The 18409-nt window shown below is 46.2% G+C and overlaps 1 protein-coding gene across 1 annotated transcript in view; it reads left to right on the top strand.

Moving 5' to 3' along the window:
• Window positions 1-18409, top strand: part of LOC125946814 (uncharacterized) — a 74951-nt gene that overhangs the window by 23993 nt on the left and 32549 nt on the right. Inside the window, exons 5-6 of the mRNA XM_049670896.1 lie at window positions 16606-16705; window positions 16778-17412. Of these exons, the coding sequence (XP_049526853.1) occupies window positions 17215-17412 (198 nt within the window). The 5' untranslated portion in view covers window positions 16606-16705; window positions 16778-17214. The remainder of the gene's footprint in view (window positions 1-16605; window positions 16706-16777; window positions 17413-18409) is intronic.

Here is an 18409-nt window from a genome sequence, read left to right as displayed (position 1 = left end):
AAAACTGCCTTTGTTAGACCAGACGGCTTGTATGAATTCACCGTCATGCCTTTGGGACTTTGCAACGCACCTGCTATGTTCGAAAGAATGATGGATAATGTTTTGCGTGGCCTGAAATGGAAAATCTGTCTTTGCCACCTTGACGACATTGTGGTGTTCGCCTCTGATTTCTTAACGCACCTGCTCCGCCTCCAGCATGAACTCACTTGCTTGACCAACGCCGGGTTGCAACTTAACCTGAAGCAATGTTGATTTGCTGTTCTTCAGCTCACAATTTTAGGCCATGCCGTGTCAAAGGAGGGCATTTGCCCGCATCTCGATAACCTACGTGCTGCTACTGCGTTCCCAATACCTACCACTATCAAAGAGCTACGCAGTTTCATCAGCCTCTGATGTTACTTTCGGGGATTCGTTCAAAACTTTGCGTCAATTATATAACCTCTCACACAGCTCCTTGGTGGCTCTAGAGATCTCTCATCACGGTCTCCAGAGTATGACGACGCCATCACAACCTTGCGCCGTCGTCTCACAACGCCACCCATTCTTAGCCATTTTGATCCTCAAGCGCCAACCGAAATTCATACTGACGCAAGTGGTGTAGGCCTTGGCGCTGTGTTGGCACAATGTCGACCTGGCCACACAGAATACGTCGTCGCATACGCGAGTCGCACGTTAACCAAGGCGGAGACCAATTACAGCGTAACAGAAAAGGAGTGTTTGGTCATTGTGTGGGCGCTTGGCAAGTTTCGCCCATATTTATACGGCCTATCTTTTGACGTAGTGACCGACCACCACGAACTATGTTGGCTGTCGACGCTAAAAGACCCATCGGACCGCCTTGCCCGCTGGGCATTGCGAATTCAGGAATATGACATCCGCGTGGTTTACCGTTCCGGGCGAAAGCACTCCGACGCTGACGCGCTATCCCGATCACCGCTTCCCCCGAAGGCCAGTCACGACTCCTCCTGCGAATGCACATTGTCATCTCTCGACTTTGACACTATAGCTGCTGCACAGCGTAATGATCCCTGGACTGCATCTCTGTTCGACCTTCTCTCGGATACGTCGAAAGTTCCAACGTCACGAACGCTTCGGCGCCAAGTTCTTCATTTTGCGATTCGAGACCAGCTACTGTATCGACGCAACTATGCCCCAGAGGGACGCACATGGGTACTCGTAATTCCGCGAACCTTGCGGTCAGAGATCTGCTCCGCGTTCCACGTCGACCCTCAGTGTGGCCACGCGGAAGTCTTGAAGACCTACGAAAGACTTCGACACCACTATTACTGGCGGGGAATGTATAATTTAGTTCGCAACTTCGTCCGCTCTTCTCATGAGTGCCAAAGCCGCAAAGCGCCACCGCACAACTCCGCTGGTGAACTCCAGCCTTTACATGCTCATCCCGACCCTTTGATCATGTGGGCATACATCTCTACGGGCCACTTCCGTTGACTCCTACCAGCAACAGGTGGATCATTGTTGCGGTAGACCACTTAGCACGTTATGCGGAGACAGCTGCTCTACCAAATGCTACAGCTCAGGACATCATCAGTTTCATACTACGCCGTTTTCTCCTTCGTCATGAAGGTCCACGTGAACTTTTAAGCGATAGAGGCCGCGCCTTCTTATCTGAAGTCATCGAACAACTGCTTGCAGCATGCGCGATTGTTCATCGTAAATACACTGCCTATCACCAACAGACTAACGGTACCACGGAACACTTTAATTGAACTCTTGGTAACATGCTCGCCATGTACGTCTCACCTATCACTCTAACTGGGACCTAGTTCTTCCGTTTGTTACCTAAGCCTACAACACCGCGACTCAGGCCACTACCGGATCCTCACCCTTTTACCTTCTTTGCGGCCCTCATCCTTCGCACACAATCGACACCATTCTGCTCTACCAGCCTGACCCATCCGAATGCCTCCAGATCTCGGAAGCAGCCAGACACGCTGAAGAATGTCGCCAGCTGGCCCGCCCATTCACCTCATACGACCAGATCGTCAAAAGCCGTTCACGAAGCCCAGAACTCGACTCCTACTTTTCTCCTGGGCGCCTTCTTCTGGGTGTTAGTGCCACACCGCCGCCTGAGCTCGCTTCAAAAGTCCTTTCGCAGTACGACGGGCCATACCGCGTTCTCGAGAGGACATCACCCGTTAATTACCTGGTTGAGCCGCTCACGCCACCGTCCGACATGCGACGTCGGAACCGCGAAGTCGTTCACGTTGAGCGTCTCAAGCTGTATCACCATTCTATCGTCCTTCCGGACAACTAAGTCGCCAGGATGGCTCCTTTATTTCCGCGGGGCCCTTGTAAGGAAGATGACGAACGTTGGCGCAGAGTCAGCAGCATCGGCAGCATCAAGCGCGCAGCAGAAGCTCGAGCGAGAGGACTGTGCTCGGTGCATCCTACGACCGACTGTCGCTAGGAACCTCAATAAATTTCCTTTATAATATTAATAATTTTTCTCTTTGAGAGAATTCAGAATTCTGAAATTAGGCTCAGTGCCTTGAGTCAAGGCACTGAGCATGATCTCCGAACCAGCACGTCATCGACTGTACTCACCGCAATTCGACACCGCTGTTCCGATAAATCGAACAAGGAGACACAATCTCGCCAATGCTATTCGCTGCATGCTTAGAAGACGTATTCAAGCTCTTAGACTGGGAAGGCTTAGGAGTGAGGATAAACGGCGAATATCTCAGTAACCTTCGGTTTGCAGATGACATTGTCCTATTCAGCAACAATGGAGACGAATTACAGCAAATGATTGAGGACCTTAATTGAGAAAGTGTAAGGATTGGGTTGAAGAAAATATGCAGAAGACAAAGATAATGTTCAATAGCCTGGCAAGAGAACAAGAATTCAGGATCGCCAGTCAGCCCCTAGAGTCTGTAAAGGAGTACGTTTATCTTGGTCAATTACTCACAGGGGACCCTGAACATGAGAAAGATATTCACAGAAGAATAAAATTGGGTTGGAGTGCATACGGCAGGCATTGCGAAATCCTGACTGGGAGCTTACCAGTGTCATTGAAAAGAAAAGTGTACAATCATTGCATTCTACCGGTGCTAACATATGAGGCAGAAACTTGGAGGTTAACGAAGAAGCTCGAGAACAAGTTAAGGACCGCACAAAGAGCGATGGAGCGAAAAATCTTCGGAGTAACGTTAAGAGACAGGAAGAGAGCAGTGTGGACCAGAGAACAAACGGGGATAGCCGATATTCTAGTTGACATTAAGCGGAAGAAATGGAGCTGGGCAGGCCATGTAATGCGTAGGATGGATAGCCGATGGACCATTAGGGTTACAGAATGGATACCAAGAGAAGGGAAGCGCAGTCGAGGTCGGCAGAAAACCAGATGGGATGATGAAGTTAGGAAATTTGCAGGCGCAAGTTGGAATACGCTAGCGCAAGACACAGGTATTTGGAGGTAGTTTAGAAGAACTTCTTGCTGGGCGAGTTGGTGCATAGCTGTATCGGGAAGCGTTGCGCGTACAAACGGACAAACACAGGAAAAGACGTGAACGGATAGAGCAGAAGCTCTATCCGTTCACGTCTTTTCCTGTGTTTGTCCGTTTCTACGCGCAACGCTTCCCGATACAGGTAATTGGAGATTGCAGGGAGAGGTCTTCGTCCTGCAGTGGACATAAAATATTGGCTGATGATGATGATGAATAAAGCGTTGTACCCGTATAAAACTAAACGATACGGTCCTAGCGCGCAAGCCCTGGGTTTTGCTACGATGCCGATCTGCTAGTGGACCGAGCGGCAGGCTCAGATTAGGGGAGCGCTCGACTGTGCCTGCCTCACTCACTGTGCCTGCCTGAGGTATACGCGCCAATTCTGACGTTCCCTGACATCGGTTGTTTCGAATTGCTTACTATCGCTTTGAACCGAAAATCGATCAAAATATTTCGGTTTCATTCCGAAACAAAATAATAAAAAACGCTTCGGACACGTTTTCGTTCCGGTCAAAAATATCGTTATGCTTTGTTTTTCGTTGTTGTTTTAGTTCCGCTGCGACACACTGCCTGAAAGCATTTTGGCCTACAACAAATGCAGAATGAACAGAAAACTAAAAGTCGCAGTTTTGCCTGAAAGGCGAAGCATCGACTGTGATAGCAAATTAGTGGAATGCTATACGACGTAAGGATAGTTGTTCTATCGGCAGTATAAACTTGTAAACGTAGGCATACTAGACCAATGACCAAGCATTGTGCCGCACGCGCACAGGCAAACGTGAACACATCTGACTCGATAACCGCGTAAACTCGCGGCCAAAACGCTGGAGTGAGGAAACATGGCAGCAGCAACGAGCGAATTTACCTTTCTGTCGCTTCTCTCATCAACGCGAACTAAGCCGCGAAAACTCCGCGCGTGACGGACTCTGTACCAGTCGCAGATGGCTTTCAAGATACAGCAGGCCGAGTGGGCGGGCGTGACGTACAATGTCCCCTCCCCCCACCCCTTCCTGTGTTCAGACTATTGAAAGCACCCCTTGTGATATCCATACGTCTACTAAGCCGAAACGGTAATATTCGGGCGCGCAAGGCTTATGTCAGCAGCGAAATATAGAACGCTTGCCTGGCTTCGTCGCTTTGGCCGGCAAACAACGGTTTCACATGCACCGGATGCCGTCACAACACGACGGCAGCGGCAGCAACGTCTGCGCGCACGTGCATGGTATGCCCGAATGATTGCTATCGCCATAAATGAGACCTTTCTCTCGTCATGACCTTTAAAAGTCCACGAAGCCGAACGTTTTGAGTCAGCGTTGGTGCCCTTAACGTTTACGTCACTTAGCTGGAACGCGAATGTACTGGGTTTGACGATGATATTGTTTTGTGCTTATAATATTTAAAGGGGGAGAGGGAGGTTCAGTGCAAGAAAAATAAAAACGAGAAATGTTAAAAAAGTAATATAATGGAGAAACAAAACACATGCCCGCAGAAGAATAAGGAAGCCGAAGCGCCATCTATTGGGTGGCAGCAAAGCGCTATCGACACGGAAAGGAAACTGCTCGCTCCTTAGCATAGCTACACAGCTGCTGCTTTCGCAATTGGTTTTTCTGTTACTGCAGTTGGCTGTTTTGAACGAAGCGAGGGATCCGTAACTACGCCGGCAGCATCCTACAAGGCTTCTTTTTTCAGCAATGCGCAGAAGAAAAGGAGCGAATAAACGCAAATTCGCATGCTGAAGCGGCCAACGCATACGACGTTGCGAGCAAGCTGGTGAGGTTAGCACGTGCCAGTAGCATTGAACCGATACCTCTTTCCCCACTTTGATTCTCATGAATACAACATTCTCACCGCACAAACACAGACGACGTCACCATTTGGTGTACCGGAGGCAGAGATGGACAGGTGGAGGCTGCGTTGCAGGAAGCCATCGAGATAACGGAGGAATATCTTAAGCCGACCGGCCTTCGGTGTTCCCCTCGGAAATCAGAACTGCTCATTTACAGGCCCAGGCGAAGGGGGCCCAAACCGAAGGGTTGGAAGCCTGTAGAGGACGTCGACATCACTCTACGGACAAGTGAGGACGGTGTCATCCCCAGGGTGGACTCCCTCCGGGTCCTAGGTATGACGATCGAATCAAACGGCTCCAATAACCTGACGGTGTCTAAACTAGCCAAGAGAACGGATAATGCCATCAGACTCATATGGAGAGTTGCCAACCGGCAGCAGGGTCTTGGATAGGACAATCTTGTGAGACTGGTGCACGCCTTTGTAATGTGTCATTTTACCTACGTGGCGGCCATGCACAATTGGCAAAGGTCGGATAGGGACAAGCTCAACACGTTAATCAGGAAGACTATCAAGAGGGCCCTCGGCCTCCCCATGTACACAAGCTCGGAGAAACTGATGTGTCTCGGCATGCACAACACGCTGGAAGAGAATCGCGGAAGCGCAGGAGACGGTGCAGTACGCCAGACTGTCCACCACCGAAGCGGGTAGGAGCATCCTGCGGGAGCTGGGGGTTCCTCCGGCGGAAATCGAGCCCCGCTTCTGCGGTCTCCCTCGAGAACAGCGGGAACGCATTGTCGTGGCTCCAATTCCACGCAACGTTCATCCCGAACACAACGTGGGTCGGAGACGAGCTAGGGCCAAGGCTCTCCTGGGCAAAGCTCGGGCAGAGGCTCCGGATTGCTGTTTTGTTGATGCTGCCCGGTACCCCGACGGGAGGGTGTTCGTAGCGGTGGGCATCGATCACGATGGGAAAATCACGAACTGTGCGACTGTTCGAACGAAGTCGGCCGAGGTGGCGGAGCAGGTGGCCATAGCCCAAAAGGACCAAGATCTACAGCGACTCGCGGACGGCTGTACGAGCTTTCGCCAAGGGCACCGTTTCGGAGCAGGTCGTGCGCATTCTACGGGACAAGGACATCAAGTCGCACACGATCATCTGGTTCCCTGCACACATGGGACAGATCAAGGGCGCCCCGCCCAACCTCAACGAGTCGGCCCACAGAGCTGCGCGAGGAGTCGTTGACCGCGTAGCTACCGGGTGGCGCGACGCTGAGGTTATGGACAATCGGGACCCTCCCTCCTCATATAACGAACTTACCAAACATTTTTACATGGGACGGAGACGATATCCTCCGCCACATAGGAAACTAAACAGACCACAGGCGTTGACACTCAGATTACTCCAGGTCGGGGCATACCCTAACCCCGCACTGTTACACAGAATATACCCAGACATACAATCGACCAATGCTTGCGAGCTATGCTCAGACCTAGCTGACTTGGAACATATGCTCTGGCGGTGCCCCTCGTTACACGACGACGACGATGTCACGTCGACCAAATGGGAGGCTGCCCTAAGCAGCCCCGATCTTGAAGCACAGCTATGGGCTGTCCATCGGGCCCGCGACGCAGCAGAGAGGCTCAGCCTTTTTGTGCCGACGTGGGAGCGGCCCGCTACGTGCTGACGCGCGTTCCGAGGGACAATAATAAAGTTTTACCATACCATACCATACCGCACAAACACGCACACATACACAAATCCGTCAGTGTTCATCATGTCAGCTTTGTTTAAATTTTCGTGAATGGCAACTCTAGCTTCCGTAAAACAGTTTGAAAAATATTCGTTCAACCTATGTTTGCGGCTATATTTCGTTTTCTATTTTCTTTTTTCATTCTTTTTGTGATGGCACTTTTCTGGTATAAGAGCGTCCATCCACATCTAAAGCGCTTGCAGCATTGGAGCAGCTAAAATATTGTTTGTAAATTAAAATGAAAAACACTTCGCGGAGTAGTCTTGCACACATTTGTCTCTATTTCTTGCTGTCATCTTGTTGGGTTCTTTCTAGTTGGAGGAACTTTATAAGTGATTTCTTTGTTCTCAAGAGTAACATTGGTTCCAGAGCGACGTGCAGACTAAGTGAAAAAGACTCTGGGAACTAAATAACATGAAAAATCTAGTGCAGCATCTGAATCGTCATGGTTCTTTTTTATTTTTGAAGGGGGGGGGGGGGGCAACATTTTACCGACATTCGCATTATTATAGCGTGGCTATTTGTTCCATGGCCATCAGTGTTCTCAGAGCTTATGTCATAACAGGCGACTCTATGCAATGAAATGTAAGCCGGTGCCAAAATACGAATGCTTGCGGTTGGACGTTCTGGCAAGCATGAAAAATGAACACATTGAACAAACATGTTTTTCGACAGTTTCTTGCAGAAATCACTGCACGCTACATCTTTGTGTTAAGAAAATTACGGCTGAAGAAAGGCGGCAGAGTTAGCATTTTAAAAATTATTACAGAGCTACCGGTCTCCTGTAAGCCAGCATTCAACAAAACATTAAAAAAGCGAAATGAAAAGCAGCAACGTGTACACGGGCGCGATAACTCGTCTGCGGTGCTTGAACCAAAGGCTATTTTGCAGGGTAAATGACTTGCTGTATACGTATGCGATATACTTCGTTGTGGGCCCTACTGAAGTTTCTTGTACGGTCGAAGAAAGCTGGGGCCTACGAGTTCAATGTGTACCCGCCGTGGTTGCTTTGTGCTTATTGTGTTGGGCTGCCAAGCAGGATGTCTTGGGATGAAATCCAGGCCACGGCAGCCACATTTCGATGAGTGCGATATGAGAAAACATCCGTGCACTTTTATTTAGGCGCACATTAAAGCCCTAAGAGGTCCAAATAATAGTCGGCGTTCCTCATAAACAAATCTTCTGTTTTGCAAGTAAAACCCCGTAATTTCAATTTATTTAGTTTTTTGTAATAATATTTGCATGCACTCTTTCTGGCATTTGGATCCGGCATTCTAAAATAATTTGTAAAAATGCATCGTTTTTCTGTACGGTATGACATCATTTGAAATAAAACCATGAAGTTTCCAAGGTACAAACAATTTTAAACCCACTGGTTGTGGGTACAGTAAAACTTCTGTACTTCAAACCTGGCGCATTCTAAGCAAGTAACCAGGTGTCAAAGATTTTTCTTGTCATTCACCACATGATACCATATGGAATGTGGCAAGCAGATATCAGACAAGAGACACTTTATAATAAGTATGATTCTCGCCAGCAGTCTCTTACCCGGCCAACTTTGTAACATATATCTCATTAACAATATACTGACGTATATGAAGATGAAACTAACCTTGGAGGCGTAATATGTGAGCACTGCGTTTAATTGTATCGCAAATTTATGTCCTAAATCAATACTTTATCATAACTATTATTGTTTAGTGGTGTTATGTTGACGACATGTCAGACAAGAAACCATGAAAACGTGGATAAAGTTACCGCAGTATCATATTATTTGAAGGTGGGATACTATGTACTTAAGTGATCGTTATAAGTCAATATATATAGGCCGAGTACTAAGTTCACTTGGAGAGACTCTCATCTTGTACATGTTACAAGATGATGATGATAATGATGATGATGATGATGATGACTGTGTGTAAGGTCGAATTAGTTGACCGCTTCGTTCTTTTTGTAAACATGAAAGACCGCGAATAAATTTAAAAAAGTGTATTACCAAAAATTAACGAGAGATGTATTGACATTAACCTCAAAAGAGTCATTCTCGGCTAGTCATTTAATTGCTAGGGATGAGGCACTCCGTTCAGTTTATAAAGACTTTTATTTACTGGGGTGCAGCTCAAAGGTGCACATTATACCCCTTTGAAAGGGCATTATAATTTATTGTAAACAATAAATAATAAGTATTGCGTATTTCATTACAAAGCTTCATTTTAGAAAGATGTTACTTTCACGTATTTGTTGACTAAAGCCAGCAAAAACTTATATGCTGCAGAAAAAAGAGAAGCCGTCTAGTATAAAAAACTGCTGTTTTATTTAGAAGTCTCGTGGGCGAAGCCGCGGATGAAAGCCCCAGGGTGATTTTGATGGCCTTGCGTATTATACTGTTATAAGCTTACATTATAATAAACACGACATTATTATTTTAAAAAACACTGCGGAAATTTCTTTACTGGCCTATAACAGCATTTACTGACCTTTAAATAAAAAATGGTAATTATTCAAAAGCAGGAACAAAAGAAATCATCTACGCTGCTATGCTGATATTGATGCATAGGTCCCAGGCGGAGCTTATGAAGTTTCCAATATTTGCAAAAAAAATTTGTGGTCTCACCAGGCATCTGACGATAAGTCGATATTCTGTCCATCTGTTCTTTAGACACATGATACTACTACTGACCTAGTACTTGAGAGCAAGGAGGGTAAAAACACACGTGCGTTTTAAAGAAAAGTGTGACGAAATAATGAAATTATCAGCGACGGCTTATTCTGCAATTGTAGTAAGCCTATGTTATTAGACCTAACACAAGTGTTAACTTTACTACAGTGCCAATATGCAATATATTGAGGAAAGCATTATTCTCTGTTACGTATGGGAATAGTTGGAAGTTGACGTAGTGTAAACTGCAAGGATCGGCAGCGTAGTGACATAAATAGGGGCACGAAGCCAATCATTCTTAATATAAAGGTATCACAATGACTCGGTCAATAGCACAGTAACGAATCAATCATTAAGTTTATTGAGTGTCCATGGTGAAGAAACAACTGCGCATCGCTGAAGTGCAATTCATGCTTGGCGTATCACAAACTGCACCTGCAAGCACAAAGGTATCTTATCTGGCTACAAGTTCATCCAGGCGCTGCATTGATCGAGCCACTCGAAAGATAGATACAAACCCTTCTACAAGTTCTTGTGTGGAGACATCTACAATATTCCTGTAAAAACACTTTACGACAAACTAGGGCAGAAACTCCCTACTGGGGAATGGTCATATAGTGCATAGCATTCCTTGTAACCATAAATTAGGAAGCCTATTCTCATGCCATGAAACAAAGCCTGTCATATTTTAAGAGATAAGCCACTGCCGGTCTCCCCAGTAAACATATTTTTACTACCAATTTTGTGTATTGTAAATGAAAGAAGTAGCGGTACGGTGGTATGGTTTTTTGGGACGCAAAACGGAACGACGAACGAAGCGGAGCAGGAAATGGCCCCGGGCACCTAGCCAAAGAATGCTACGCTATAAAATAAATGGCCTTCGGTCTGCGTATGCATATTTGACAGTATAGCAGATCGTGCGCAGAAGCGCTTATGAGACGTCATTTTTTTTTGCAAGTATCTAGAGCTACGTCAGACGCACGCGTGGACAATCCAGTTTGTCGCTTGCGGATTCATGAAGAGAATGTTCTTCCGCCAGCGCATTTCGCTAAACTTAAAACTGCCTTCAAAATACCGTTGTTAAAATACGTACAGAGCTACATTTCACACACGCATTACTTCCCATCATCACACATGCGAACTAGCAACCTGCATAAACATGAGGGTGGTATACAGGGCGTATAGCGCGCTTGGGTGGCAGCCTGTGCGAGCGCAGCAAAGAAAAGACCTTTTGAACGGGCTCTATGCGCTAAATAAGTTATAGGACAAGAGGTTAGAGCAGAACGTGCGTAAAAAGCTCGAAAATCGACGTTCGAAATGCCGAAATCAACTCAACTAATGCGGCAGTAGCCCAAGTATTTTGAGGCAGTAGTTAATACACAATTGGAAAAGAAACTGGCAAGCTTAAGCGGTGGCCTTGAAGTAACGTTGTTGCCTGCCCGCTGAAGTCCAGGGTTAAATTTCCCGTCCGAACCTATTTCTTCTGCTGCTTTATAATTTTTTTTTCGCATGCGAAAGCGCCAAATGACAGATTGGACGAAAAAGCCAGCGTCTGTCTCTGTAGCAGCGAAATGACACCTAATCTTGAATTGCCGTTGGCTGCGACGCTACATCACGAGCTGCGCCTTGACGAAGAAGAGCTAACAACGCCTCAAAGATAGTAGGCCTGGGCATTCTTCGTGATGACGTTATTATACTTGGGGCGAAATTTCTACTGTCAAGCGCGGCGTGATGCAATCGGTGACATCAAAATTGCCGCGGCTTACTCGGCAGCATGCCCATTATATCCTATAGCAGTCGGACAAGGTAGAATGACGTCATGAATCAAAGTGCACAGACCTGGTGGCAGAGGGGGTGAAAGGGGACACCTCCTGCGCCATTAGCGCGAGGTGTTGCGTGAGGGGACAGGGCACCGTCAACGCTAGCGTTGCATGTAGGCTCCCTAACCCGAAGAACCACTCAGCGCCGTTCAATTGCACATTAATGCTTACGCATTCACAACTCGTAAGTGCTTAGGTGTACTCGGATTTTAAGTGCGAAGCATTTCTTGCCGGCGGCTCTGTCTGTTGTCCCGCGTCCCACACCCCCACAGCTAATGCGCGTCCCGTCCCCCTCTCTCTCCTCTCCTACGCTCCCCCCCCCTTTCTCTCCTCTAGGAATCCGGAGCGGCGCGCTAGACAGGTGGTGCGACAGCTGCATACTCCGCTGGAGGCGCCATGGTAGTTCCGTGGTATGAGAATGACGGAGCGCGCGCCTCATTATCTCTCCTGTGCCGCGTCGCGATGAGCGCTCGGGCCGCTGCCGCGAAACCATCTCCCGCTCCAGCTAACCATCTCCCCGCTGCTTCGCATCCACACATGGTTCCCTTTAGCGGGAGATGGACTAATTTTGTTAACACGACTGATTTCCCGCAACAGATGTAACGGATGTGATAGTCGCCATCTAGGAGCGGTGCAGCGAAGCACTGCATTGTGACACCAACGACCACCGACAGGGAACGCTTCGGTAGTCAAAGCACAGCGGAGGGTCCAGCGCGGTGTAGCCATAGAATAAACCAAGTGTAGCCTCGTGCATAGTTTCATAGAATAATTATACAATAACCATACCATAAAAAATAATAATATTGCCCCAAGGCAGGATTCGGACACAGGAACTCTGGAAGAAAAGCCAGGTGTTGAATCCATTACGCCAAGGACGAACGCCTCGACACGCGCCATCAACAGCCCTTATGGATTTATCACGGGCATGTCAATGCATTGAGACGCTTGGTGCGTTTTGATTTGGCCACCTCGCCAAGCTGAACCGTTGTAATCAGTGGCACTTGTGCGTATTCGCAGCGTCTTCTGCACATTCAAAAGTATACATTACTCGGAAATTTACGACAATGAAGGCATTTAAAGCGCAATAAATAAAGCCGCAAGAACGTCTAAGTCCAAAAGCGCGAAGACCAGACAAATCTATGGGCAGCGTCGGATTAGCCTCTGGCGCCTCGTCACATGTGGATTGCGGCTTCATCATGCATCAGCAGTGCATCGCCTACTGCTTCGCTTGCGATGGCACCACCTAAGACAACTAACTGCTGCGCTAAAAGGCGCAGAAAGGCAACGACGTCGTCGGGCGAATCTCGCTTTGCTCCGGTGAGAGACACGCCAGCGTGAAGCAGAATGCCTTTGCGCGGTCGCGGCGCATGGTTCGAACTCTGCCACTGGCATTCCTGCAGCTGAGCGTGTCGCAGCTCCACCGGCTACCGTAGCCACTACGGATCCGGACCAGAATGCTTGCACCCTCACCGAAGCCATTCGCCAACAGGTCGCCGCGCGCCAAGCAAATCTGCAACATGGTCACCAACTCGCAAATCGTGCACATTTCGCTGCAGTTGACCGTGAGTTCACGAAGCAAAAATGCAACAGATTCTGCGAAGACAGGTTTCACTTTCGTTTTCTGTTGATTCCTATTAAAGAGGGATCAACCATCAATTTTTCTTTTTCTGAATTTTTTTGGCTGTGCCTATGGTGAAAACAATGTTGACTCATTACATTTCACCATGGCAGACTTAACGCACCGTCAGCCATACCTAAAATTACGTTTATTGCAATACGTAGTAGAACGCGTTTCTGCAATACGTTATTACCTCTGTTTTAACAACTGTAGTGCATGTAAGAACGGTGCAAGAAACTTACTTGAACGCGTGACCTGAAGTCCGATGTGTGTGGCAGTCCGGCAGCAGTGATGATGCACTGCCTCCCGTCGTCTTGTTGTTACAGATTTGAGTGGCAAAAGAGCGTTCACCAAGCCAGGCAAATGACCGCAGACAAAACAAAATAACAAAGAAAAAAAATTTAATTGGTACGCAACCCAGAGACTCCGCGTAGCAAAACGCCAACTTGCAATAGTTTAGGCACTTCACTGCGAACTGTTCAGCTTTATGTCACATAATATTTCTTGAATTCTGCATTTCTAAATACACATTTATGAGTGCTTTACGTACCAGTAATGTAAAGTGAGTGCTCTAGCCTTTATTGTATAACCCATTGAACACTAACAGCGCCGGGTGACACTCCGGGCGCGGCGGAAGGGGCAGCTGGGTACAGTGGCGATGCTAGTTGCGCGGTAGGACCAGGAAGGATCGGTGGACACGGCTCAGTAGCGAGGCGCACGCTTGTCTTGGTGAAACTCACCTTTTGTTCGTACTGAAAAGCTGTGGTCAGGTCTGCCGCCAGGTCTGCATCCGTGAGCATCTCTTCAATTGCGCGGTTGAACGGTTGAACGGTTGAACGGTTGAAAGACGAGCTCGAGGTGCGGGTGCAGCACCCACTCAGGGGTGGCCTCATCTGACAGCAGGGCATTGATCGTTGAAATGGCTGTGGTAATGGCCCTCCGGACGAAGGTGCGCTTGGTGCGGAATTGCTCCATTGCCAGAATGCGAGGGCCAGACGACAAGGTGGGTTTCCGCACCAACTTGTAATGTAGCAAAATAACGACGGGTATTAGAACCGTACCCGGACGCCTGACTCGTTCGTCATCTGGTAGCCACTAATCTGCTTCAGAAGCGCTCGTGGCCGCCTTGCGAGCTCGGCGCACCTTCTTCTTTATTTGCAACAATACGAATAATGAAATTCACATCTAATGATCTACAAGTTGGTGCTATAGTGATTAGAGGGTATTAGCCACAATATGCTGGAAAAGTGCCTCTGTGTTAACTGCACTTGTTTAGAGAATTGCATCCCGAGTGTAGATAGGCTGAACATTGTCAAGTGCGTGGTGAATGATCTCGATTCACGATTCTCCATCTCTCGCTCCCACTCCCCCATCCTTCCCCACGTTTAGTTTACCAAACCGGAAAAAGTCTTAGTTAAGTTCCCAGTCTTTCCTTCTTTTGCTCTCTCGCTCTCTCTCTCTCTACAGATTGATGAAGCATGTGCCACGATGGTAGATTGTTTATAGAGATTAGAGGGTGTTATGCACAATATGCTGAAAAATACTAGCTTTTCAGAGTGGTATCGGCTTTCTTAAATGTTTTTGTTTGTTAGTTGCTTTGTTGCAGAAATAAAGAAAGATGGCACATGACACTATATATATATATATATATATATATATATATATATATATATATATATATATATAATGTTTCAGCGAACATTTTAAAAAATTCTGAAAGGTTGCCTATGGCAGATAGCACAATACTCGGTCATGAGCTGGTCTACTCGAAGAGGCGGACATTCCTTGCACGAGACATTGAAATGCAAAATCAAGTAATTACCAAAAATTTACTTATTAAGTTTTTAATTAATTACCTGATGGCCCATATTGCAATGGACAAATCGTAGCCGTGCAGTTCGCAAGGCGGATCCACTTGGAACGCATTCTCAGGATGACGCCAGTTTTTAGATATTCATTCCCGAACTTTCTGGAGAAATGCATGGTCGTTGCAGTTAGTTTCTTAACAAAACGTTGCTTTATGCATTCAAGCACAAAATTAACTGGAACACCAATGCATTTCTCCGCAAAGTTCGGGTATTAATACCTCGAAACTGGTGCCATCCTGAGAATTTATTACAAGTGAATCCGCCTTGCGAACTACATGTCAAAAATGTGTAAATTGCATTTATGGAACATCATGTAATTACTTTAAAATAATTAGTGATTTTTTTATTCATTGAATATGCATTTCAATTTTTTTGTGCAAGTAATGTCCGCCTCTTCGAGTAGAGCAGTTCATTAAGTATAATTGGGCATTCTGCCACAAGCAACCTTAAATAAATTTTCAAAGTGCTCGCTTAAACCCCCTGTATATGCCTTGAAGGTACAAGTAGTTATGGTAACCGCAAGGGTTTAATTGAAAAGTTCATCCACTTCTTAAGAAACAACTGTTTGTTGTGTCGACGTTTCACCGGCCGAAACGGTGACACATTAAAAAGTTTTTTTTAAGTGCATCAGCTTTCCGAATATATAAGCATACACGGGGGGATCCTTTTGAGGTTGTATATAAATAAAAAAAATTGACAATGGCAGGTAGCATAATTCTTGCCTTTCAGCTGCATTTTTCGAAGAGGCATACATTGCGAGCACAAGAGATCGTAACACCTATTTAATACATTGCCAAAATTTTACTAATTGCAGTTGAAGCACAGCTTCTGGAGTCTGCCATCTTGGTCCGGAAACATCGTGCCGCTGCAACCCGCTCTAACATTTTCAGCTGAGCAATGCTGCAGGTCAGTTCAAGACAATTCCTGGAACACAAACAAGCTTTCGATACGGCATACTGGACGACCAGAAGGAACAACGAAAGCGAAAACTATGCTAACGACTACTTCTCGCTTTGGAAACCAGAGAGTTGGTGACGCAACCAACGAATGCTCAACAGCCTGATGAAGATTTCAATACTTGTGTCCTTTCAACCACACGTAATGATGATCACCACATGAACGTGATAACAATGGTCTTGTGTGTGCTACATACAATACATTTTATACAGTACATGCATCTCTGATCACTCTTACGCGTGTGAATAGGAAGTTAGCTCTTGCGCGACGTATCACCAACAAACGACATTATACTTCGAAAGTAATGTGGATTACATCGTTCCACTTCGGTGGTCAAACTTGGTTCACGAGCGCTTTGATTTTTTATTGCTCTAGCTCGAAATATAGGAAGCTCATAGACCATGTACAACGGTGGTAGATTGTTCAATTCAAAAAGTATTTTAAGGCAGAAATCTTCAACTCAGATTGCATTTTCTCGGATTTACTATGTGGCATATCAAAGCTCCAAAACGGTGTGATGCATCAACCAATTTCACGTAAAATAAACAAATTGTGGTCCCTATAGCGCAGACTTTACATAGCTACGTCTTCTTTGCGGCTATTTGCCATTCTTGTTTTCTACGCTATTGTGAATGTGTATATCTCAGTTTGATTTCTCTTTTTACTTGGCTTTTAAGGGAAGCACCGTAAGATGTCACATTTATCCTTGGCCAGGAAGTGCTGACAGAAAATATTGCAGAAAGAAACATATATCTGCAGACATGTCAGTATACAAAGGTACATAAAATCATTCCCTCTCGTGCCCTACATACACATTTACCATATTAAGAATGTGCTCCCTTTTTCCAGGAGACTTAAAATGTATACGATGTGGTTTCTGCAATGAAGGTGGTAGAAAGAAGTCATTTGTGTGTTTACTGGTGGAGTCTTTCTGCGATCGTATCTAAGAAATCTATGATGTTTACCTTATTTCACTAAGCAGAATAATAAAGAAAATGTTTTAGTCAAAACTAATCTCAAAGCAAATGCGGGACTATGCTGAGATTCAGTGCTAACAGGAAAACACCGGCAACTGCTTCTCCAATTGCTGCATGGGAAGGTCAACAACCAGATTTAATGGCAAAAGCTCCTACGCAAAAAATGACGCACAGTGAATAGTTGAAGTAGAGAAATGTCATGGAATATTTCGCCGACGTAGAAAAGGGAAGATTCAGTTTGATATACGCGATAACTGATTAAAGGTCTTCTGGATACGATACCGCTTTAGAACACTGCGGAACGCAGCAATGCCATTGCACAGCTTGTGTATAACTCTTTTCTTTTGTACGGTACTGCCAACTATAATTTGCAGCGGCAATGTTGATTACGATGACGAGTATTATTACTACGAAGAAACAAGTACCCAGGAAAATGAATCTGGAGACCATCAAACGAATAACGGAAAAAATCCCCAAAAGGATGAAGTGGACCTTGATATAGCGAAGGTAAACATGTGTATATATATATATATATATATATATATATATATATATATATATATATCATGTATTTTTGTTTCTTTGTTTGCTGATTAGACGGAGGACACAACTTTATTTTGTCAATTTGGCTTAGTGAGAGGCGGCTGCCAGGCAATGCCTTGCAGCCACCTCCTCGGCTTTTTGATGGCCCGAAGTTGAACCTCCAGGTTCGGATCTTGAAGTATTGCTTTCCACGCTTCAGGCTAGGGAGCGGCCAGGAGATCAGCTGGGGGAGGTTCTTCCCTGCAATCTCAGAGAATAGGATTTAAACAGGCTATGGACTCACATAATGAGCAGTGTGGGTCTGTAAAGTCAGGGTAAAACGTGGGAAAGGAGTGCGTTTGGAGTCGGCGCCAGTGGACTTCTTTACTCTGTGTACTGATGTATGCCTAATGGGGTGTAGGGTGTGAAATGAAAATGTTTTCTAATGACGTTGAAATGTACAAGGTATCAGTTTTATTTTTCATCAGTGATAATCATTTAGTGCACTTCCCGTGTGCATGTTGTCTTCGGCTCAACGAAGCTTCGGCACCTCGAGTATATGCGAAGACGCATGCGACTCTTGCTTCGCAACGGTCTAAATTTCAACTTTATTTCTCCAAAAAGTGAACTTCGTTCACGGGCCACGGCGCTCCACTGCTCATTGCCACTACTAGGCCCCTTTGCCTGCATTCATTGTTTTTCACATCCTTGTTACGGACTCACGAATCTTGCCAGAGTTGTCCTAGTCGGAAAAGTTGCATTTCCTCGGGAAGTTAAAATTTCTGCCAAGTGTGTCGGAGCTAACACGAGAAAGATTCAGCCCTGACAGCGTTGAGTTTTCGAACTGATATTTTTTTATTCTTGCTCTGCACCTGCCGCGCGTTCCAATGCCAACTTCGTCTTCCTTGACGGGCGCCGCATGCTGAGGCGCTACAGGGCTCCCCCCCGTAGAGCGTGAGCCATAGGAGTCGCCCAGTGAACG

This window comes from Dermacentor silvarum, chromosome 7 (assembly GCF_013339745.2).
Source record: "Dermacentor silvarum isolate Dsil-2018 chromosome 7, BIME_Dsil_1.4, whole genome shotgun sequence".
Classification (NCBI taxonomy): domain Eukaryota; kingdom Metazoa; phylum Arthropoda; class Arachnida; order Ixodida; family Ixodidae; genus Dermacentor; species Dermacentor silvarum.
Note: the sequence above shows the minus strand (reverse complement) of the source record. Positions and strands in the feature narration are given on the sequence as shown.